The sequence below is a fragment of the Parasteatoda tepidariorum genome, chromosome 3, assembly GCF_982258835.1.
Source record: "Parasteatoda tepidariorum strain Cologne lab strain chromosome 3, Ptep-v5.0, whole genome shotgun sequence".
Taxonomy (NCBI): domain Eukaryota; kingdom Metazoa; phylum Arthropoda; class Arachnida; order Araneae; family Theridiidae; genus Parasteatoda; species Parasteatoda tepidariorum.
In genome coordinates this window covers 1,437,854-1,462,306 of record NC_141757.1, presented here as the reverse complement: position 1 = coordinate 1,462,306, position 24,453 = coordinate 1,437,854, and the positions used below count along the sequence as shown (strand labels likewise).

At 31.2% G+C, this 24,453-nt stretch overlaps 1 protein-coding gene across 1 annotated transcript in view; it reads right to left on the bottom strand.

The window, feature by feature from the left end:
* The window catches only part of LOC107453635 (chitinase-3-like protein 1), a 41,826-nt gene extending 17,831 nt beyond the window's left edge, over positions 1 to 23,995 (bottom strand). Inside the window, exons 1-4 of the mRNA XM_043049264.3 lie at positions 23,603 to 23,995; positions 5,755 to 5,966; positions 3,911 to 4,168; positions 380 to 483 (exon numbers count right to left, since the gene is read on the bottom strand). Coding sequence (XP_042905198.2) covers positions 380 to 483; positions 3,911 to 4,168; positions 5,755 to 5,966; positions 23,603 to 23,681 — 653 coding nt within the window. The 5' untranslated portion in view covers positions 23,682 to 23,995. The remainder of the gene's footprint in view (positions 1 to 379; positions 484 to 3,910; positions 4,169 to 5,754; positions 5,967 to 23,602) is intronic.
* Between the last annotated feature and the right edge of the window lie 458 nt (positions 23,996 to 24,453).

Sequence of the window (24,453 nt, the reverse complement as noted above, 5' to 3'; positions counted from 1 at the left end):
CCTACATTGAGGTGATGGTTACTTATGTTGGTTACCATCAAAAAATATAAAGGTTCATGAGGGAATTATTAATGGTTAAAATCAAGATTACGTATGTCTGTCCATCCATGGAAAACCATCAAGAATTTTGATTTGGGTCGACACAATTCTATAGCTAGTGATGGAGTCAAAATCTGGTAACGAAAGATGAGTCATCCGTCTCTCATGAAACATTTTTGGTACAAAACCGAAAGCTTATTAGTACCACCAAATGATGTGCCAACTCCTTTCAATTGTGCTTTTTACTTCGTGATGGATCGGGAAATGGCTATCGTATAAATGATAAAAAATATCGTATAATTTTAATTCTAGTTAAAACACTGTTGGATAAAATGCCTACTTTGACACCTTAGGTCCATCATAAGCAGCTAATATCTCTCTTTCTATGGCACCAACACTTATGGACAGAATCATATCTTCTTTATCGAATCTTTTTCGTAGTTTCTGCAGAACCAAAACATAAATGAGAAAAAATATCGAAGTATATAATATAAGTGTTTCTTTATACATATAAATACAGTCGCTGGCCAAATTTGACGCACTGTAAGATTCTATGTAAAATCTTAAATATACAGGTGATACTATACAGCTTTAGTGTTTTCAAGAGACTGTTAGCACTTGTTTACGTACGTGTATTAATTGGTTAAATTAATACAAAAGTATAATACAAATTTAACTATTGGATAAATTAGACGATATATTATATAAATATAAAATAATTATTATGTCAGGTATTATATTACAATAATTAGACACAATTATTTGACGCACTGTAGTGTTATAATTATTGCAAGTTTTGAACGAGTTTATATGCAATACTATTATATTTAAACATATATTTAATATATATATATATATATATATATATATATACTCATAGATAATGACAAAAAAACTATATATTAAATCCATAAATTATATATTTATATCAATAATCCATAAATAGAACTTATATTATATCTAATGCGCAATCAATTAAAACCTTTCTTTCCAAAAATTATTAGCACTGAGCTCAGAAAATGTGTCTTTAGTAGCTTGATAAATTGACCCACATTACTAAGAGCTGTAAATATTTAAATATATTGTCCAGAAAGATATGAAAACAATCTTTCCAAAAGTTAATCTGTCTCTTATCAACCAGCATGTAATGGGCCTTTTTTGAGGCACTTACTTTAATAAAATTACATAATTTCTTCATTTTCCTGCCTTTATTTTCAATTAGCAAAGGACATCCTATGAATTCACAATGCTAATGCTTTTAAAGCATAACAATGGGGAAAAAATTGGGATATTTTGTGCTGTAAAATTTAGAACGGAGAAGCGCAAGCAGTGTTGACGTAAAATATCCTCAGTGGTAGACGGATCATGGGTTGGAGTCCCTTAGGCTTATGGTGGGAGGTTCTTGTAGTCTTCCACTCCATGTAACGCAAATGCGGGTTAGTCACCTCAAAAAGTCCTCCACGATGGCAAATTTCTCCCAATACTTGATTCAGAGTTCGCTTGTCTTTGGGATTGGGTTCAAAATGACAAGGCTACGGTGTTGAACATAAGTAGTAATGAAAACTTACTGGGACGGCCTTGGCCTGTCATAGGCTGTAGTGCCCAAGAAGAAGATTTTATATTTTGTAATATAAATATTTTCTATTTTGGTGACATCTACCGAATAAAAAATGAAGCAAAATATCATGAAAAACATATTTATCATTTATATTTTGCAATATTAATATTCTCTATTGTAGCGACATCTATTGAATAACCAATGAAGCAAAATATCATGAAAAATTTATAATTTTTATTATTTATTTTGTGCAATAATAATATTTTCTATTGTGGCGACATCTATTGAATATTAATGGAAGCGAAATATGAAGGAAAAAATATTTATATTTCAAAATACTGATATTTTCTATTGTGGCGACATCTATTGAATAACAAAGGAAGCGAAATATATAGAAAAAAATATAATATTTACAATTAGTAATATTAATACTTTATTTTGTGGAGACATCTATTGAGTAGCAAATGAGGCAAATTATCAATAAAAAATATAATATTCATTACTTAGTAATATTAATATTTTCTATTGTGGCGACATCCATTGAATAACAAATGAAACTAAATATCAATGAAAAAATATAATATTCATTATTTAGAAATATTAATATTTTCTATTGTGGCGACATCTATTGAATAACAATGGAAGCGAAATATGAAGGACAAAATATAATATTTATTATTTAGTAATATTAATATTTTCTATTTTGGCGATATCTATTGAATAACAAAGGAAGCAAAATACCAAGAGAAAAATGTAATTTTTATTTTTTTTATTTTGTGATATTAATATTTTCCATTGTGGTGACATCTATTGAATAACAAATGTTGCAATATATCAAGAAAAAAGGATTCTGGGAAATCGAGGACATTTTTATACCGGCCTTCTTTAGACTAGTTATCCTCTTTTTGATTCTTTTTCCGTGAGAAGGATATGCTGTATTTTTAATTTTTTAAAGGTGAAAAATTCTTTCCAGCATGCATCGATCTGTCTTTTTCTCGCTGCAATTCCCATTAGTTTTATTCAAGATTCCTCTCTTACATTTTTGCCTCCTCGCAAAGTAAGAATCATGTCAGAGAATAAGGAAACGAATTGAATGCCTAATTTGCGACGTATCTATTCGTTGCATATGGTTAGAATTTTTTCTACCGGTAGAATATGTTAAAAATATTAATATAATTTACTTGACGAACCGCATGAGGTTTTTAAAAATAATTGAAATATATATATGCTGGAAAAACGTTATTATGTGCTATAATATTGACATTTATTTGGCACAATTTATATTTTTTTGTTTTGTTTTCGAACACATAATTTCTTGTATTTTCATAAATTTTATATTACTTTTGTCACATTACTTAAAAGGATTGAAACCTATTGATAGTATATTTGTCAAATGTTCAATTGAAATTATAATTTGTACACTCATTTATTTGAAAAATAAATTAAATTAAAGTAGTTTTCTTAATGGCAGACTGTAGAAGAAAATAGTCTACTTAGTATGATACATACATTCAGTTCCTGGCCAAATTTTTAGACGCAATAGAAAATTCAATGTGAAATCTGTATTATCAGGTGATACTATACAGCTCTATTGTTTTTAGGAGACTGAAACTGGTTTCCCCCTTGCTTACGTTTGTGTATCATTTGGTTAAATTAGACGATACGCAATATAAATTCGATAAGCGGATACATTAGACGATATATTAAATAAATTTAGAATATTTATTATAACAGGTATTATATAAGTATATTATAATAATTAGACCCAATTATTCGATGCACTGTAATGTTTCATTAATGGCATGTTTTGCACTAGTTTATATGTAATATTTTTATATTTAAACATACAAGTAATAGGATTTTATTCAGGAGATTTTCTATATACTTCTTATTTGTATTTATTTTTAACGCATTGCATTACAATGTTAACCCATTGATAGACGAACATAAACAAATGTAAACCGGTTTCGATCGCCTAAAAACGATACAGCTGTATAGTATAACCTGATAATTATAATTTTACATCGAATCTTACAGTGCGTCTCGTAATTTGACCAGAGACTGCAGATAGGTAATCGAAATATTAAAAAAATAAGTAAGTGGAATTAAGTAAAATAAACAACTTTTCTGATATTCGAATAGAATCTCATTCTTTTCAAAATTCATTTTTTAACGAGGCACATTATTTTTTAGATAGAATTTGTTTTCCTCTCTTTATTTTCGGTAGAATAAACATGTTTTAGAGAACAATAATTGGTATTCTTTGTGCATTTCCTTCATACACACAGTTCAGATAGGAAGAATGTCTCTTACCTCTAGAAATTCTGCGTAGTTCTTTTTATCTTTAGGGCTGACACCCAGAGCCCCCTGCCAACAGTTTGGATATTCCCACGCAACGTCTAAACCATCGAAAGAATGCTTGTTCAACAGCTCCACCGCCTCATTGATGAAATGATCCACCCTTGCACCAGATTCCACCAACTCCGAATATTTTTTGGTACTGTCTTGCCACCCTCCCAGTGACAACAGAACCTTTAGTTTGGGATTCTTCTGTCTCAAGTCGGTGGCTGACTAATCAAAAACACATCATTTCAATAAAACAGACTCTGTATAAATAAATCATGATTTGAACAGTTCCATTTTAGTCGATTTAATGGGTGTTTTTCTTCTAAAAAGGTTTTTAAGTAATTAACTGCCATTCTTTTCCCTCGTCGACCCGCGGGTCTCACCCTCACTGCAACATGTTTTTAACCTTTCATGCTTACCTTTAATTGAAATCACATTTCTCTAAAGTTTTGAATGAAGATAAAATAGAATTTTCCATGAAAAGTCCTCTTAACCTCGAATGGGTCAGGATCGCGCTAAAATTCAATAAATACGATTGTCCTTTCATCATATAGAATTTTTATAACTGTTTGTTATTCATGACTTTTGGGTCAGGAATTGCAATCAAACTTAAGATTTTTTCTTTTTTAACATTTGACACCGCTATAGTTTACAATTATTATTATTTATTTTTTTTACAAAAATGTTTAGTTTTTTAAAAAAAAAAAATATGAATCCATTTGAAGTTAAAAGAAAAGTTTATTTCCAAGGAAGCTGATACTGGGGAGAAACGAAATCTTTTTTCTTCAACATTTTTACGGAGCTATTACCCAGGTAGTCAAAACTTAGTAAATGCGACAGATCTGGTAGGTACTTTATTTGCGTCGCACTAGAAGCTGTACAATGGCGACAATAGTCTGGGAAACATTCCCTGAGGATGATCCGAAGATATGCCATCGCAATTTTGATCCTCTGCAGAGGGAATAGCTCCCCATGCTTTGGCGGATTGACTACCTGCGCGAATTCAAGCACTTTACGATAGAACACTTTAACGAGGGCCGGTACCACGCACTTTCGGCTCCTACGCAGACTGATCCAAGTGGTCATCCACCCGCTTATACTGACCGCAGTCATTGATGCTTGACTTCGGTGTTCTGCTGGGAACTGTGTCTTTACAATCAGTCTACAGCGACAGATCTAATCGTCATTTTTATGAAATTGTTTTCTCAATTTTTCAATTTTAAACAGGGTTTGGGGTTTAAACGTCCTAAACTGATTTTGGACAGGGCATTTTGGTTTTACTGTCTTAAGTTGTCCTAAACAGACTAAAACTGTCTTAAAGTGTCCAAAACCTTGAACATTGGTAAAAGGTAAAAATTCTACATGTGTAACCATTGTATACATAATAACTACATAGATATTTAATGCTTTTTATACAATTTGCTTTAACCTATTAAAGGAAAATAATATAATATAATAGGAAAAGTTTCATGACTTTTGACTTTAACCCCACAATTCATTGAACAACAAAAGTGAATATCTTATTCTATAAATAGGAATAAATATGCTTTTAATACTGATAAATTATGTTTTTGCATAAGGATAAATAATGCAATATTAAAAGTAATAATAAACTTTGTTCATAAAATCAAAACCTGTCTTCATTTTTTTTCGTGTTCAAAAATTAACATTTTATTTTTCTTTTTTAAATTGCGATATAATTTGAGTGAATAGGTTTTTGGACAGTTTTTGGAGAAAGGGATTTTTGGACAGGATGGTTTAAGCCGTGGATAATTCCATTCATCTTTGAAATGTTTAAATGGAGAACTTACTTGAAACATGTTGAGGTGTATATCGAGTTCGGGATCTCCAGGTTCCATGAGGTATGTTTCCCGATTGAGTGTAGCGAATTCGTAGTTGAGGTGGGTGCATGAATGTGCATCAATATCGCTCACGTTGTGTCCCTGGTGGTAATACTGCTTGTGATTGTACAGGCAGACTATCCTTCGACCTTTCAACTCGTCTTCATCTTTGATTGCCTGACCTTAAGAGAGGAACGAAAATTCAGTATCAAGTAATGCCATTCTAAATACCGGTCTCAAGTTTGGCACTGTAAAGAAAGCATACATGGCAGTACTTTTACTTTCGTTACTTGTACCGCCGGTACAAGTAAAAAGTACATACTTTTACTTGTATTTCGTTACTTTTTAAATTTAGTACTTTTACTTGTACTTTCGTTACTTTTTTAGGGAAAAAGTAAAAGTATTTGTAACGGAAATGTCGAATGAAATCGTTACTTTTTTCTAAAACTCGGTAAGCTTTCTTAAAAAAAAAAAAAAAAAAAAAAAAAAAAAAAAAAAAAAAAAAACTGTGGATGCAATATATATGCATTTACAGCTAACTTCGTGTTTAAATACCTTCTGTTTCAACTTATACTACACATTCAATTATCTTTTACTAGCTCAAAGATCACGAAGTTATCTGAAACCCTGTGTTTGCTTTGTTTATGTTTGTGTTTTTAAAACGCGTTTCTAAAGAGTAAAATCAATTTTAAATCACTGGTAATTTAAATAAATAAAAATAATAAACTAAAAATTAAAGTCAATAGATAAAATTTCTTTTTCGTGCAAATCCATAAAAAGTTTGATATTAAAATTATATTTGATTTTAAAATTATATTATACGATTATATTATAAAATTATATTATAATATTCTTCCGAATTTAAAAATAAATTAATATCCATAACTTTAAAAATTAAAAATAATTAAATAAATAACAACAATTTTGCAAAATCATTAAAGAAAATAAGAATATTATTCAATAAAATTTTAGGTTACTTTGAATTTTCGATTTCCTAGAAATGTACTTTTAAATCGTTACTTTTTTTGTTTAGTACTTGTACTTTTTACTCGTTACTTTTTAAGATAAGAACTTTTTACTTTTTACTCCTTACTTTTATAAGAATACTTGTACTTTTACTCGTTACTTTTTAAAAGTAACGTTGCCATATATGAAAGAAAGGCAGGTAGGCCGGATTGCAGCCGTTGTCAAGGAAACTGGGTCAATTTTTTAAGTTAGTTTGGGGCACGAGGTATCAAAAAAGAAGAGAAAATGGTCGTTAGTAGAGTTAAAAAAAACAAAGTGCCATTTTTTTAAAACTGAAATTTTGACCAAAATACAGAGAGGAACAAGATTTTTTTCGAGCATTACCAATCTCACTATCTACACTCATTTCTTCTGTTCAAAATCTTATAATGTTTTATGTATATTGTTATGTATGTATATAGTCAGTCTAAATTAAGAACTCCTCTGACCATTCGCCTGGTCTCATGGCAGTGACTATGGTAACGAGGTATAACTAGGGTGTGAGGTCATTGCGTAGGACAGGTTTTGGCTAAAGGTCGGTGAGAGTATCTTTTTCTTCGATCTATTGCTCCAGCCCTAGAGTGAAGATAATCTACTCTCTCTGAAATGCCCTAGAGTCTTGTTTCCACAGCAGCAGACGGTCTCAGACTTTGTGAAGCTGGGAGTTTTTACCGTAGACAAACTGTAGGGGTGTGTTATCCCTCGTGTGAGGCTGCGCAACAATCTATTGGGTTACACTTTGTTTTGTACTACAACATTTCTTAACTTTTACTTTATTCATCCCTTTACTTACTAACTTGTTTACTTCGCTGATTTATTTCATTCCTTCAACTTTGAAGATCTATTTTAGATTCCGGCTTTAAATTTATTTGTTTCAGTATCTTCTTTGAAATTGATACTCCCCCATCTAAGACTGACTGTTTTTATTATAAAGAATAGAATTTTTGATTACATAATTTGATCATTAATAAAAAGAGAAAGCTAAAATCATGTATAAGGCAGTCAAATACTGCAATTCCAAAGGAAAGTTACGCAATGCAGCAGAAATTACATAAGAAAATTGAAACCAATAAAAAATTTTAAGGAAGAAAACAATGAAAATGAACATTGAAAACAATGATAATAATGGTAATTAACCAAAGCACACAACAGTGAACATGGAAGCAAAAATAGAAATATTTTTAAGGAGGTTTTTTGAACAATTTCTTCCTTTTGTAATTGTTTATGTATTTTATTTTTGTATTTCGTCGCTCTCTTCTTGAACTTTTTACAAAACCTTTGGGGTACAGAGAGAAAGAGAGAGAGAAATTTTTAGGTATTTGTTGTGCTCGCTCGATAGAAAAGGTTTCGTGTTTTTGCGACTTCCGGAGCTGGTACCCCCTGACGACATCAGCGTTGTCATTTTTATATTTTCATTCTTTTCATTTTTTTTTTCATTTCTAAGAGACGCCATTACTTTGTTTACATAGAGAGAGAGAGAGAGAGAAAAACAATACATAAAATAATAAATATCGAGATCACATCTGATTGAAAGACAAATATATATTCCATGTCATCACATTTCAAGTGTTCTTTCAAGAAACATGTTTTACGACTTCACCTGAATCTACTCAAACTCCTCCTTTTGTTTACAATAAAAAGAAATAAATGAACAAAAAAAAAATACCTGGCTTCTGTTTTATTTTATTGATACAAATGTCGGATGTAGGCGGATTGCTTTTTGCAAAACAATTCAACATAATTGCAAGCGTGTCTCATAAAAATAACGAAGGAAATATTTCAACAAAACGCATTCCCCAATCCTGCGGAGGAAGGAAAAAAAATCATTTTTTTATGATGATTAATATTTTTTTGAGAGGAGCGGAATAAAAATGTGAACGAATGTGGTTGAAAAAATTTCTTGCTCAAAAAACTTTGAAGCAATGTAACACTGCTATAATAAATGAAGAGAATTTGCAGCGATTATCCCTGGAACTACTGGACGGATTTCAATGAAATTTGATATGTGTACATACATTGATGCAATACAAAAGAAATAACCAATCAATAATTGTTATACACACGCATGCGTAGAACTTGTTGGAGTGGGAAGGTATGAAACAGCAGATGAAATAAACAAAAACAAAAATGGGTTAATCCCCTCCTACAGATAGATATACAGGCCTTGCAACGTTATATCATACTTGAAATAAGGCAGTTACTGTGGCAATTGACCTGAATTGTCCTGTGGCCATTTCATACCTTCTTATTTCAACGAGTATTACTAACGATTGTGTTGCAATTGTTGAATGGTTATTTGTTTTGTAGTGTATCAATGTATTGTACACGCATCAAATTTCCATAATGTCGATCCAGTAGTTTTAGAGATAATCGCTGAAAATTTCTCTTCAATTCTTACAACAGTGTATTTATGATGACCATGAAAGTTATTTCTCTAATAAGAGAAGTTATTCGAGATCATTTTTTTAAAACCTCAATAAAATAAACTCTGAAGCAAAATAATTTTTTAAACAGCCTGAGTAATATGACATCCTTTATCTTTACTATTTCTGATGAAATTATCCACTGAAAATTTTTTATAACGAAAATCTTATAATTTCCTAATTTCTCGAGTGCTTACTATTAATGCAGTTTATAAAACTTTATAGTTTTGAACAAGCTAATGACTTCTCGTTTTTGCCAGGTAGCAGATGTTTAGTTTTCAGTAGAAAACTTGTTATACGTAACGTTTATCATGCTAGTTTCTCTCCCCCCCACCCACACACAAAATCTCTAATGAAAGCAAGGGCAAAAATATAAAGAGAATATTGAAATCATTTACATTTTTTAAAAAATATAGAGAGAGAAAATTTCTGATATTTAGTGAACACTATGATAGAGACTAGTCAAAGTAAAATTCTCATGAAAAATTATTTTTTACAATACTTATTTTTTTTAAGAAATAGCATTTTAAACAGAATTTCTTAAAAGTCTCATATTTATGATTCTAAATTTAATTTCGTTTCATTACTTTTTAATATGTATTGGGAGGGGGGGGGAAAGAGGGTTTCGGAATTTTAATTTTTGGTTTTAAGCATTAAAAAAGTAGAAAATATGTACTTTATTGCCTTATGTAATGAAAAGAATAATTTTAAGTTCAATATTAATTCACTTGCGTGAAATTTTAATATTTCTAAAAACATTTGTTTAAATGCTATTTTCAATCAAATAATTGAATAAAAAGGATTTGTAGCAATGTTTATATATCAAAAATAAATAAATAAATAAAAATAAGAAAATCTAACTAATCCAAATGGATGTCTAAATATTGTAATAGAATTCTATGCAAAACATTGAATGGATTGTATGTTACTATTACTTTCTTATTATGGTATTATGTTAGATGGTGTTAGGTTTAAATTATTATGTTTAATTTATTTTCATAATTTTTTTTAGTTACCAAAATTAATTTTTTACCAGGTGCGAAACGAATTCGAGCAAATCTGTAGTTAAAAAATCTTAGAATATTTAATTAAACTTTTTTCAATAAATGGTAATAATTTCTTCACAAATTATCGAAATTAAGAAGTTATATTTAAAATTTGACCTTTAATTAAATATATATTTGGAATTATCCAGTAGAATATAGAATGACCTCATCCTCAAATCCTGATTTGGACCCATCGAAGGTAGAAGTCAGATCAAAGGCGGTTCTTTATTTCAGTATGAACCAGGGCTCGAAAAAACTCCCGTCCTCGAGGACGGCTCGTCCAACAATGCACCCGTCCTCCGTTGAAACTAACCCGTCGCTTTTAAATGAATAAAAAAAATAATTTTCTCCTATTTATTACAAACATTTATATAAATTGCACAATGAATTAGTCGTTACTAGGATTACATTATACAGTAATAAAAGAAATACTAGGTTACTATTAGTAACCAGTATTTCTTTTATGAAATAATTTAAATGACAAGGGTCAAGTTATCTGGAATTTCAATTTATCCGAGGATACTGCGTTTTTTAAATGAATCAAATATGACGTTTGCCAGTTCCACAATCAAGCCAATGATTTACAGAGGTTTCGGCACAGAAATCTGAGAGGGGTTTTCCGTTTAGGTAGATGTTCATAATTGTTTTTAAAGTTTCTTGTTTAAGACCAGTACGTATTGTGTTTTTTTGTAAGTTTATTGCTGCAAAGCCCCTTTCAACCGCTGCAGTACTCCCAGACAGAGTGGGAAAACATCAATATATGCGCAGTATGTTGCTGTATTTTGGGTCATTTTGCTGCCTTGTAACTTACAAGACTCTTGTAACATAACAAAAATTGAAAATGTATCACGAACATTAACGGGAAAATGGCCGTCCGCGCGGACGTCGGATTCGAGAAATTCGTTGTCCGCGGAGAATTTTTGACCGTGGAGGACGGGCGGACGGGCTGTTTTTCGAGCCCTGGATGAACGCTGTTTAAAAATATCTATCCCACTTCCCTCGGTTTTAATATCATATTTAGTAATTTGGCAATTTAATTACGAATCTTTTCTTCAATTTTCGTGCTTTCTTTATTAATATATTTTATTTTTGAATGCCTTTCTTTTTACGGTGATGTCAGACTATTATATTAATATATTTTGCTTTGGCTACAATGATACAATATTAGAAAGTACTATTTTGCGGATAAGAGATTATCAAGATTATATATTTTCTTTGTTTTGTTCTTTGGCGTTTCTTAAAAATTTAAATTTGTTCATTATAATAAGTTTTCGTTCTCTCTTTTGCATTTTTAAATTTTTTTCTTTAAATTCCTTCCCTTTTTTTGTCAATTTTATTTTTCTTCAATTGTTTTCAGCTGAGCGACACTTTAGTGAATTAGAGTAAATGAGTCCTAAAATTTCTTCTTTTTTTTGTTTTTTCGTTTAGTTTTTATATTTTTAGTATGTTTGTAAACGCATAACTCACAAGCTTTTTAGAGATTTATTTGTTTGATTTTAACTCTTTTATAAAGGAAAGTTTTCTCTTTATTCTGATTTCTGAAATTTCCGATGTTTGACTCTTTGTCATTTTGAACCCTATCTAGAAGACAAGGAAACTCCTGGATCAAGTATTGGGGACAAATTTGCCTTCGTGCAGGATTTTCGATGGAATTAACCCGCATTTGCGTTACATGGAGACCACGAGAACCTCCTACAGTTAGCCTGACGGCGAGGGGACTCTAACCCATGATTCGTCTACCACTGAGAATATATTACGTTAGCACTATGGTCGGTGCAAGCCGGATGTGGATTTCGTATCGACCAGCCATTGCTGGAATTCGAAGCCGGTTCATCTCTTTAGAAGGCTCTATCTCCTGAGCCATCGTGGCTCATGTATCCATTTTAGTCCGAAGATCGAGCAAAAACGATTTAGAGGCAAATGCGAGCTCCACTTTTACGAAGTGGATGCTTCAGCGGTATGTATCGCTTTAATTGCCGACAATTCGGTAATTCTTGATTTTAAAAAAGGTATTCTTTTAGATAGCGCTGATTGTGGCCAGAATGTTATGCCCTTTCCTTACATCAGAATATATTTCTGAAATTAAATGCAAGTATTTTACACAATTAATACGCAAAAATTAATACAAAAAAAATCTTGGTATAGTTGTTGAAATACAAATTATTTCCAATTAATAATGCAGTTTTATGCGAAAATGGCACATTTCAATTTATAAAAATGTTTATAAAATAGGTTTTTTTTCTATTGTGGTAAACTACGAGTTAATGATTAGTTTCTCGTTTTTCATAATTTAGGTTCCACGAATTTCTACCGTTGAACACCCATCCATTCAGTGAATATTATGCTTTATTTTTACTTTCATAACCATGAATCTAGAAGAACACTTATTTAAAGAGAGAAGAACTCTTTTAAGTGAAACTAATCAGCATTTGCGCAAAATACTACGAAAACCTCTCGTTGTTAGCCCGATGCTTATGGAGCTCTGATATATTTCTACTAAAGCATCAGCACGGCAATCCTTGCTAAACAGGATACAAAATAAAATAAGACTATCTGTGTTTTATTCACTTAATTTTCATGAAAAAAGCTGATATTAGTTTTGTTAAATATATTAGTACGCTTATCATTTCAGATTTAACAACACTCACTATTTTAAGCGAGGGCACACATCTTGTGGATGACTCTCTTCAGATTTACAATTTAAATATAATAATCCAAAAAATAGAAGACTTTCTTGTAATCGGTATAACTTGAATGGGTGCTGTTTTGATACGTATACTAATATACGTATACCTACCATGAATAGTGTGGCTTTTTTACACCCTACCGAAAGTACCGGAGAAGATTCTTGCTGATTGACTGTCAGACGAGCAATAAAATTATGTCCAATGATTCTGTTCACATGCCGCTTTTTAATGGTGTGTATGATTTTGCAACATTACCGATTTATTGATTATTTAATTCGAAAATGAATACAAGGATTCGGCAAGTAAAAATAATAATAAACTGAAAAAGTTGCCTCATCACAAAATCATATTTAATTTCAACGCCACTTTGCTTTGAAAAGATTTTTTAATTTTTTACTTTAGCAATGTGTCTGAAACCAGAAAAAAAATAAACGATGGAGCTGCTTAAGGGTCATTTTTTCTTTTTTAATTATTGATTCGTAAAAAAACGTCAATTCCTCCTTAACGTGTGAAAGCTGCTATTTCAAGTGTTTCATTTTCACCTATTTCTCTCGAGCAACAGATTTTCTAGCGTAGTTTAATGACTATTTGCCGCCAAGTTACCGGTTCATATATATACAGGGTGATTCTAAAAAGATGGGAAAAATTTTACGAAGTGATAGTACACACCCAGACAAACAATTTTTATCAGAGAATGCATGGTCGAAAACAAAACCCAAAACCGCTAGAGGGCGTCAAAGTTTATGTTCTTATATGAGGCAAAAACACGCAAAGAACGATGAAGTTAAGTTATAAAAGCAAATTTAATGGCATGTGATTACGATAAGTGTTCAAAACAGTGGCCGGCAGCGGCTATGCTGGTACAACGGCGAAGAAAAGATAGGCGAACTTTCCCTGCAGCGGCCGAAAGCTTGGCGACAAATAACGTAGTGCAGTAACTCGCAATAGGAATGGAGCTTTCTCGTTTGCATGAAAAAACTTTCCAAATGCGCCAGCACCTTTGAGTTTTGTTTTCGACCTTTGATAAAAATTGTTTGTCTGGGTGTGCACTATCACTTCCTAAAATTTTTCCCATCTTTTTAGAATCACCCTGTATATATGAAGTCATCTTATATCACCAAACACATAAAAATAAGGTTTATTCAAATGATGAGTGAATTAGAAGAGATTCTTTTGTTATAAAAATGTTTATTTGTCACGCAAAAAGATACTTAATAATACCTTTTGTGAAGGTCTTTTAAAAACAACACATAAGATTATAGACAGAAATTAATATCATTTCGCAATTGTATGACACTGAATTTTCATATTTATTAGGTTTCTTTCGTTTTATTTAAGTTTTAGGTGATTGTTTTAGAACATTCTTTTTCAGCTCATATAATGCACAGAAGTACTGCAGCAAGAACGCGCCATAAAATCCCTTTATTTACGTTTCTTTTTTCATATTTTGTAATCTAGCTATCTTACTTATTCGTTCATTTGAGATCTCGCTTTATAGTTCTGTTTTTTCTTTACATTTTATTTTCTGCTTTTTACGTGATAATTTTTTTTTTATCAAATTTGTTTCAATATTTTTGAGTCACATTATTGCATTTCACTTTGGCTACATCGATGCAATATTAGAAAGCACTTATTAAAAGGCAATTTACTTTCTTGATTCCAGAAACTGAACATTATATATGAGTACATAATGAAGTGGATGAGGGTAATATAGGTGTGTTACATAAGTTTAATGAAAAAACGCTCAACGATTGAGTATTTCTAAAGTAATCATAAATCTCATATTTACTTTGTTTAAAATTATGCTTTTATAAAACTAAATCCATAATCAACGGTAGTTGAAATAATTATGAACTAAAAATTAGAGTTAATGGAGGCACCCTGAAAAACGCGAGCCATATGATAACTGAGTTGAGAAATAGTTCTTTTCTTTCCTTTACTTTGTTGAACATATATTGATTACATATTTTCAGCCATATTCTAATTCAAATTTGAAGAAGTTAAATATCATTATTACGAATTTACAGGACTTTTAATACCTCATTTAAAAACAAATTGCGCTAAGTTATTTAGGCTACATCGTATTTTTTTTTTGTTTTTTGGATCCGTTAGTTTATTCCTTAAAAAAATAATTTACACATTAGAAGAAAAAAAAAGCAGAATCAAAGTTATATCCATTTTTAAGCTTTCCCAGTTGTGTCCATTCTTTTAAACACGCATTTCGAGCTGTATTTCGAGAGTATATTTGGTATAAAAACCTGTCTGACAAGTAGCAAAATGATACGAAATATAATTAATTTTTATTTTGAAGCGTGTTTTCCTTATATGTGTTTTAGACTAGTTTTACTTCTTTATACTTGTTTACTAGGCATGAACCAGGGCATGGAACTAGCGAATTGGCTAGTTAACACTATAGAATGCTAATTGCTGAAATAACAGTAGTTGCCTCTAAGAGTGGCAGGACACGATAGCGACGTAGGGTCAAGTAAAATACATGATCGCATTTTCACTATATACTACAGCGATTATGTCGACATCGTTTATCGGATGTCGGTGAAGCATGCACGTTTCTCCTGAAACGATTTTATTTGTGCATCTTTCCTCTTTGGATATCATTATTTTATTCTTTTAATCAATTTTATTTGATCATGTCAATTGTAAAATTTGATGTCATTTTGCTCTGTGAGCTCGTAGAAGCTAGAGACCGTAGCTAAAGAAGCTAATCAAATTTATTTGGGTCTTTTTGAAGCTTATGAAAAAGCACATCTCTTTCATCGTATCTTGCTTCATTTATTTCGTGCACTCAAAAACGTTTCTGCACTGCTCGCTTCTTTCTTCCTAAATGAAGTAAGTATCGAAGTTTGAGGAGACGATTATCATTCGGCATATTTAAGGTTTTAAAAAGAAATTGCAGCAGAACACAAACAAACAACTGCTCACTCAAAACATTGAATGAACAAGAATTTCTACTTCTCGGACGCAAGATCCAGCAACGAACATTGTCGTTCGCACATTTGTTGCCCGATTTTATCGGTATCGTGTGGTTTTAGAAGTTTAAAAACGATGAATTTGACGTGGAAGACAACGAACGTAATGGAGGGTTCGAAATTGTACGAAGACAAGGAATCGGAAGAATCATTGGAAGAAGATTCATCCCGAACTCAAAAAGAACTTACATTGCAAGTGACTCAGAAAGCAATTTCAATCGTTTCAAATAGCTGGGAATGACCCCAAAACAAAGAAGCTGGGTTCCATGCGAACTGATACCAAGAGACATTGAACGTCTATTTTGCTATTTGGAAACACTTCAATGGGAAGCTCTACCTCACCTGCCGAATTCACCAAACCTTGCCCCTTCAGATTATCCTCTATTCCGGCACATGGTTTGCCTGAGCAGAAATTTCCATATTTAGAAGAAATGGATCGATTAGTGGCCAAAAGATGAAGCGTTCTTCCAGTATCCTCTCCGAAGGATGGGGAAAAGTAATGGAGAATAAAAGATAAGGGACCTTTTTTTTCACAATAAACTGCTGATTTTTGATAGAAAACGGAGAAAACTTATTTGTTCGCCCAATAGCCACTATATAAACCGCAGTTTAGCTTCTAATATTTACAATAGCAAATTTTGTGTTTGATTTTTAAAAAAAAAGAAAGAAAATCCTGTCTTCCTAATAACGTAAAGCTACCGGAGAGATCAAAAGATAATTATGAATAAAAGAAATGGAATTATTTCAATTTTCTTTTATTACGTCAGTATTATTCCTTTCAGTTTTAGGCATTGTTTTGTTTTGAGATATTCAGATAGTATATAATAACATTTTGTTTCTCCGAGTCGCAGGTTTTGTGAAATATATTCAGTCTTTCTATTTGACATATTCCACATGAAGCTCATTCTAATTCAATTAGTTTTTTCTAAAATTTCTTTTCATAACTAAATACAAATAATAAACAGTATTAACTACGATTTACAATTAGTTATAATTTTCCATTATTCTTCAATGCTTCAATCCTAAACTATAATTTTTTTTTGTTATTAATATTATTGAACTATACTCCAATTCATATTTTGATGCTAACTCTAATAAAAAAAAGTGCAATAGGTAACCAATCATTTAAAGTAGAGCTCGGCAGAGAACTCAAACATTAAATAAGTAAAGGAATGAAATAACTATTTTATATTGAATGAAATGTTCTGTATATTATAAAGATATTGAGTCAGAGGTTTTTTTTTATATCTGAATAGTGTTTTCCATGAGCAAGTTTTTAAAGATTAGAGATAATTTCAAAATTACTATGAAAAAAATTTTATGCCGAAGCTATGATAATGTTATTATCATTTCAAAAAAACTGGTGTATTTTAAAGAGCTATAAATACTTTTGACATAAAGTGAGACATGTTTTGATATGACAAAACATGAGTAAAAAGACATATTTTACAACTCTGGAACATGGCTTTCATTAAACGACTGAAGTGATCAGTGGAGGTCGATTGAATCTGCACTGTTTGAAATTTCTCGGGAAAAATGGTTAAACAGCAATTTATTTAATAGTTATTTTGCCATATCCAAACAAAACAGTTAAATAACCATAAATGAGACAGGGAAATTGTTAACTGTTTTCTAGTACAAATTAACCTAGTACAAATTAAACAACCCGAATTTCATCACATCCAATAAGCTCACTTCCTTTCAACTGCATACATAGTATAGGACTCATCTGGCAGTCTCATAACCGATGGAACTGGGGTTCGAGTCGCAGCGTTGTCTCCATATCCCCTTTCAATATATCCAGTTCAATTTCGTTTTTACGGTTTTGAAACTATGCTAGTTGTAAATGGTTTGAAAACCGTTAAGGCAGGGGTCTGTTTAGAAGAAATTTGGGTCCGTTAACGGACCCTTCACAAAATATTTTAACTTAAAAACGGACCCTTCAAAAATTTGTTTATCTTCATTATTATTTTGTCAATCGAATAAACCCTTTCCAGGGCAGAAAACAGGAAAGATGGATGTAAACGAATGGAAGTTTTGTCTTTGGCAGACGATTCTTCCATTATTCGTCCAAAATGAATATTCTGCGTTCAGCAGTATAGGCTAAATACCAAATATTTGTATGTTGCATCTCTAATTTAGAAGCAGCAATTGTTGTTTATTTTTTAAAATTTAATTTTTTTAATCATAATTTTACAGTGTTGAGCATTATTATGTATGTCTTTACAATTTAAAAACTCCTTGAAATTTTTTTTTTTGCAATAACGGACCCTATTTGCACAAATTCATAAAAGCGGACCCTGATTGAAAGAATGTGAGTAATTTTTTCACAATTTCACGAAAAACGGACCTTTCACAAAATGTCTGGACAGACCCCTGGTTAAGGTAAAACATTTTTTTACCGTATACTTTACGGTTAATCGGATGGACAGATTACTGCCGATTATTTTACAATAATTTCAGAATGAAAATTCTAACAGTGTGTTTAGAAGTGAAATTTTCCGTCACGAAACGATTGAAAACAATCTAACTAAGATTTAAGCACTTTAGATAGTAGAGAATATGGCCAACCATCTGATTTCTAAAAATTTAACTGGTCGTAAAATTTGCTACTAACAAATCATGTTATCATAAAATATGTGAGTTAATTAAGAAAGTGGTTAAATTTTTTTTTCTTTTAGTGATAAAAAGGCAATATTTTTAGCAGTAGAAAAATATGGTATTGTCATTTCAAAACTAACAGAAAAAGAATTCTCAGCGGTCACAATTTTTTTCCTTCTGTTTAAGGAATCTCACGGACCATCATAAGCAAATAAATTTCCGTTAAAGAAAAAGCTGTCCTCTTTCATGATCAGTTGATTTATTACCTTTCAACATTTTCACAAAAGGCCCCAAACCATCAAACAGTGTATGGCTAAATTGCAAATAGTAGTGTTTTTACAATCTGTCGCAATATTTAAGCTAGTATAGGTATATTTTAAAAAAAAAAATCATAGATCTCATAAAGCTGACCGTAACAGTTTGTCGATATTTCACGCGCTCTTAAACGAATTCGTACTATTTCGCAATTAATTTAGACTTTTAGTACAAGGCTTATTATTTTACTTCAATGACTAACTGTTTCCGAAATTAATGATCATTAGCGTCAATAATAATATTTGTGTTTATATTAAATGAATTAGTACCATTTTCCCATTGAATTTCATTTTCAGCACAAATTTTTTTTAATTTTAATTACCGTTGTTTTTTAAATTATTTACTTTTGTAACACGTTTTAAAAGCATAGCTATACACAAAATAAACACGTGGTTACAGGTAACCAATGAAATACTAATATGGTCACGTAGACCGCTTATGCTACAACGGTCACGTTGATCGTACAAATAACCTGGCGTAACTAATAAATAATATAAATTATTTTTGTTTTTTGGCTCAAAACAGTTTTTTCTTTGAAAATTGAAATGATTCTTTTAACTTGTATGTATTTTATTTTATTTTATATTATATTTTACATTATATAATCGTCGTTGAACAGCCAACCTAATTTTCGGGTTTACGACTACTTAACTCATTTTAAACTCAATTCAGAAGACAAGAAAACTCCTGGATGAATACCCCCAGAGGTATGATTTGTTATGGGAACATGGGGGACTTTATAACTCAACAGATTTAACGTGCATCAGTTACTACACGGGGAGTCTACGGCAGGCGGGAATCGAACCCACGATTTCTTTTAAATGGACCTAGTGCCTTACCCACCTAGCTATCCCGGCCTCTTTTGACCAAACTTCCCGAGTGCTAATATTTCCCTCTTATGAGTCTATTAAGATATATTAGTGAACATAACTCATTTTGGTTTATTTTCAAAAACCGAATGTATATTGTTACAACAAACTCGCAAACGTAGTTTTATGTTTACTTAACTAAATACAATTTGTGTGCATGCATCACAACATTATACACGAAGCTTATTAAGTTCTTAATCATTCACCGAATCTTTCATTTGAATCGAAAAATGATGATTTTAAAACGGTTCATGAGACGACACTGATTTAAGTAATTTCGTTTATAATGTTTTGCTATAGAAACTTTATAATAAAGAAACAACTCTTTATTTAGAAAACAATCTAACGCGTAATAGTGGGGAAAAAATATTACGCCTTAAAAAACATGAGCAAAAATGCGTCAAACCCATTCCAAAACAAATAGTCGAATTTGAAACCTCATTTATTCAAAATTTAAAAGGCATATTTTGAGTTGTCTTAAAAATAGGGCAGACTGGCAGTTGGTAGGAATCAAACCCATAGACCTCCGGATTGCTTTAACCATAATAATTGTGGCGCCCCAGTCCAGGGAGAGGTCACTTCAATAAAATTTCTAATATCTATTTGAAAAATAGGATCTTCATTCGCTCTATCATTTTTTAATATCATTTTATAATAATTCGTAGAACAGCCAAACCAATTTTCGGGTTGTTCAACTCCATAGCGATTGTCATTTTGATCCAGAAGACAAGTATTAAGAGTGGTGGAGAACTTTTTGATAGCATTTGCATCCCCGCATGGAGAGGAAGAACCTTCCACAGTTAGCCTGTGTATGTAAAAGGACCAATTTCACGTCAGCACCGTGGTTAGTACAAATCGGATGCAGATTCGTATCGACCAGTTATCTCTGGGATTCGAACCCGGTTCACCTGATTGGAGGGTGAACGCTCTCCTTAATGACATTTAAGGGTATGCGTCATTACAGCAGTTAGAGAATCCTCGATTGTTCTGTCGACTCTCACTCAAAGATTAAGTATTTTGCTCAAAAATGAGTTGATGCTGTTTTAATTTAGAATAAAAAGGGGTTTTCAAACGCGACTGTTATCTGTTCCTGAAATATTTTAATGCATTTTTACAGTGTACAGGAAAATAGATTTAAAATAGGTATGCAATTATTTCGGAGGAAAACAATACCTTTTAATATTTAATTATTTGATGCAAATGAGAGCCAAAAAAAAAATTATGAAAATTAATGTTGATCCTTTACCATGTAATGTTCGGGCCAATAAAAATACACCGCCAACAATGGAAATGGATAAAAATGTTGCTCTTTAGCCGTAGTATTGCTCGGATATAGTTTTAAAAATCATTGCTGATCTAAAAATATCCCCCATGGAGTACCTTTTGAGAACCACTGCTCTAGCTAGTCATAAAACCGTCGGCGTTTCGTCATTTTTATCTTAATATGTTGCATTTTTAGATTGAAAAATTTATAAGCTTGAAACTAATGGCGCTTAGAATTAATTTATGGATATAATTACGTTCTGATATAGATAGCATATTTGTCTAATGTTCAATTCAAATTATAATTTGTTTGAAAAATAAGCAAAATTAAAGTGGTTTTCTTAATGGCAGACTGCAGAAGAAATTAGTCCATTGAGCATGATATTTACATGTACAATCCCCGTCCAAATTATTACACGCATTATAAGATTCAATGTAAAATCTTAATTATTAGGTGATACCTATTGTTTTTACAAGACTAAAACCGGTTTTACACTTGTCCGTGTATCTCATTCTCATGCAAATAGGAAACATGCAAAATAAACACAAATAGGAAGTATTTAAAAAATCTACCGAATCCATTAGTGCATGTATGTTGAAATACAAGAGTATTGCTTATAAGCTCGTGCAAAACATGCCATTATTAAAAGAAACTACTGTGCGTTTAATAAATGGGTCTAATTATTACAATATACTAATATAATTCTATTTAAATTATCATACAGATTATTTATGAAAACGCTTCCAACCCTGTGCAACAGATATATCGTGCTCATAATTATTCTTTTTCACTTAATTCTTCATGTCTCCAAATTTTTCTTTCTAGATTTAGAAATTTTTTAATTTTATCAAATCTGTACAAAAGAGGATCATATAATGAACGTTTGTTAGTTATTGTAAAAACTATAAACTGAGGTTTGATAATTTAAGATATGTCTTTGAATTAAGAACTCCGTTTTCTGTCAATAACAATCAATATTTCGTCTTTTTTCTTCTCAACCATACCTACTTAATTTTTTATTTAATAATTCAGTAAATGTCATTTTAGAAAGTTTTCTGCTAAATATGTAACGTAGAAGATTCTTTGAAAATAAAATATTCATGTAAAATGTTCTTTTTTTTTGCGTGTGACAATTTTATCAAATTTTACAATGAAGTAACATGATGTCCATGTTACGGTTAAGTAATAAATCTGGCTATTATTAATAATGATTGGCGATTATTAAGAATAATCATATTTCTTGGGGGTGATGCACGCTAACCAGTTATTAATAATAATGCAGAATGTTCATTCGACATAATTTATTGAAACCATTTTTTAATATGATAATATCGCTTTAGATTAGATACTGATTTTTATTTATGTTTTAATAGTTCAATTTATCTCTCTTTTTTTTAATAGTGTTACGCATTTTAATAGTGATCCACAGACTCAATGAATAATATACAATTTGAAGCAGTTTATGGATGAATTTCAGTGCATTTACTACAGTAAAATATACTACAAAACAAAGCTCAGCATGATGTAACATTAAGATGGTCACAAAACTATGATAATTAACATATATTTTGCATTAAGGAAATTTATATAATTATTCGACATCAAAATTACTAGGAGTTTTTGAATAAATTATTAAACTGAACAAACTTCGTGGGTCAATATTAATAAACGATAGATCATTCACTTCAACTGCTGCTTTTATTAATAACTAATGCTTATTAATATTAAGCGATTCATTACATTGACCATTCATAAGCTGAACATTTTTGTGGAAATGAACGAAATGTTTCTAAATAGAGTCAATTTAATACTTCAATCCCCTGACTTTTCATAGTTAATCATGCCTTTTTAACCAAAAGTGAAAGAGTAAAAAAAATAATGTGAAGCTTGACAATGGCATCACAATGTAAAGAAAAGATGGAGAAAATAATATTTTTCTTTATATATCTTAAGTTTTTGAATTTGTTCTTTGCAAGAATTTTTTTACGCTCAAGATTATTAAAAATTTAATCGAGTATTCAGTACCGTCTTTACGCATGGGCACACCCGGGCACTCAGGGGGCCCTTGAGAATCTTACTTTTTATAAATTGTATTTTTGAAGAAAAAAACTAAGAATAAGCAAAATTGCCTTATATATTTTTTAATATATTCTATGGTAGAAAGTGTGCATTTTGTTTCTCTTTCTACAAATATTGATTGATTAACAACAATAATTTGAATAGTTTATCACCAGGGAAACTAAAAAAGGAAATCTATTTTTCGACCTTCCAATGAAGTTTTTATGTGGATTCAGTTTTTTGGGGAAATGTATTTAAATTTGTTCAAATTATTGCATATGTTAAAAATGCTTTATTTTATGTATGCGAAGTTTTTTTTTTGTTCGATTTTAAGCAGTATGACCTGTTATAAGGGCCGAAAACAATTCTGTGGTCGGGGGCCCTGCATGTTATTAAGACGGCCCTTGGAATTTAAAAAGAGAATTTAGTACCTTAACATAAGCATTCTCACTACAAATAAGTCAAATAAAAATTCTTTTACATTCTATGTTCCGACAGAAGAGGTAACACAACATAAAGGGAAATCGGCTGTTTAAAAAGCACATTGAATAGAGAGAACTCACCTTTTACATTTGTGAAAGCGGTGAACACAACAATAAACAAAGTAAGAGGAGGTAAAAAATAATGCATCATAAAATACATCGAGAATGACTGAAAGCGAAGAATGATTTTGAAAGAAACCTTCGCATGGCGTCAAAATTGAAATTAACCCGTGACGTCACAAGGCAGGTGAATGCATTCAATAATCACCGACGTTTTTTTTTTTTTTTTTCTGTCTTTCTCTCTTTCACGCTTTCCTCATTTATTTATAACGATCCTATATTGGAATTCTTCTTTCTCTCCTGGAACCAGAGTATCGAGATCAAAAAGATTCCTGGAATATTTTAAGATAAATGAACATGACTAAAACCGGGAACGTCTTTTCCAGTGGTCGGCAGTAACGCGCAACTGTAATCTGATTGGCGCAAATCCTTCGCGGGCCCGTCAAAGTATGCACTGAGAATGCCTCTGTGGCGAGCGTTCCTAAGATCTACGTCTGATTCTCGGAAAAATCGGTGCGAAATCGGTCGAATGGTTCTTGAGAAATCGAATTTTAAATATCTAACTTATTTAAAATTGGATTTCGCAGGAACTATAAAGTACGTTGGTGTCTGTTTTTGTAACTTAAAACATCGTCTGCATAAATTAATGAGCGTATTTGCGGTCATCCCTCAAACCATAGAACGTAATCATTGGATCCGTTTTCCGCCTTTCGCACTGTACTTCATTTCTAGGGAGGATATAAAAAAATCATTGAACACTTAAATCCCAAATATTTGATAATTTCCTAGCATTTCTGAAATAACTGCCAAGAAAAGCATAGAGTTTGAAGATTTAAATAACAAAATCGTAAAAAGTGCTTTATAATAAAAAA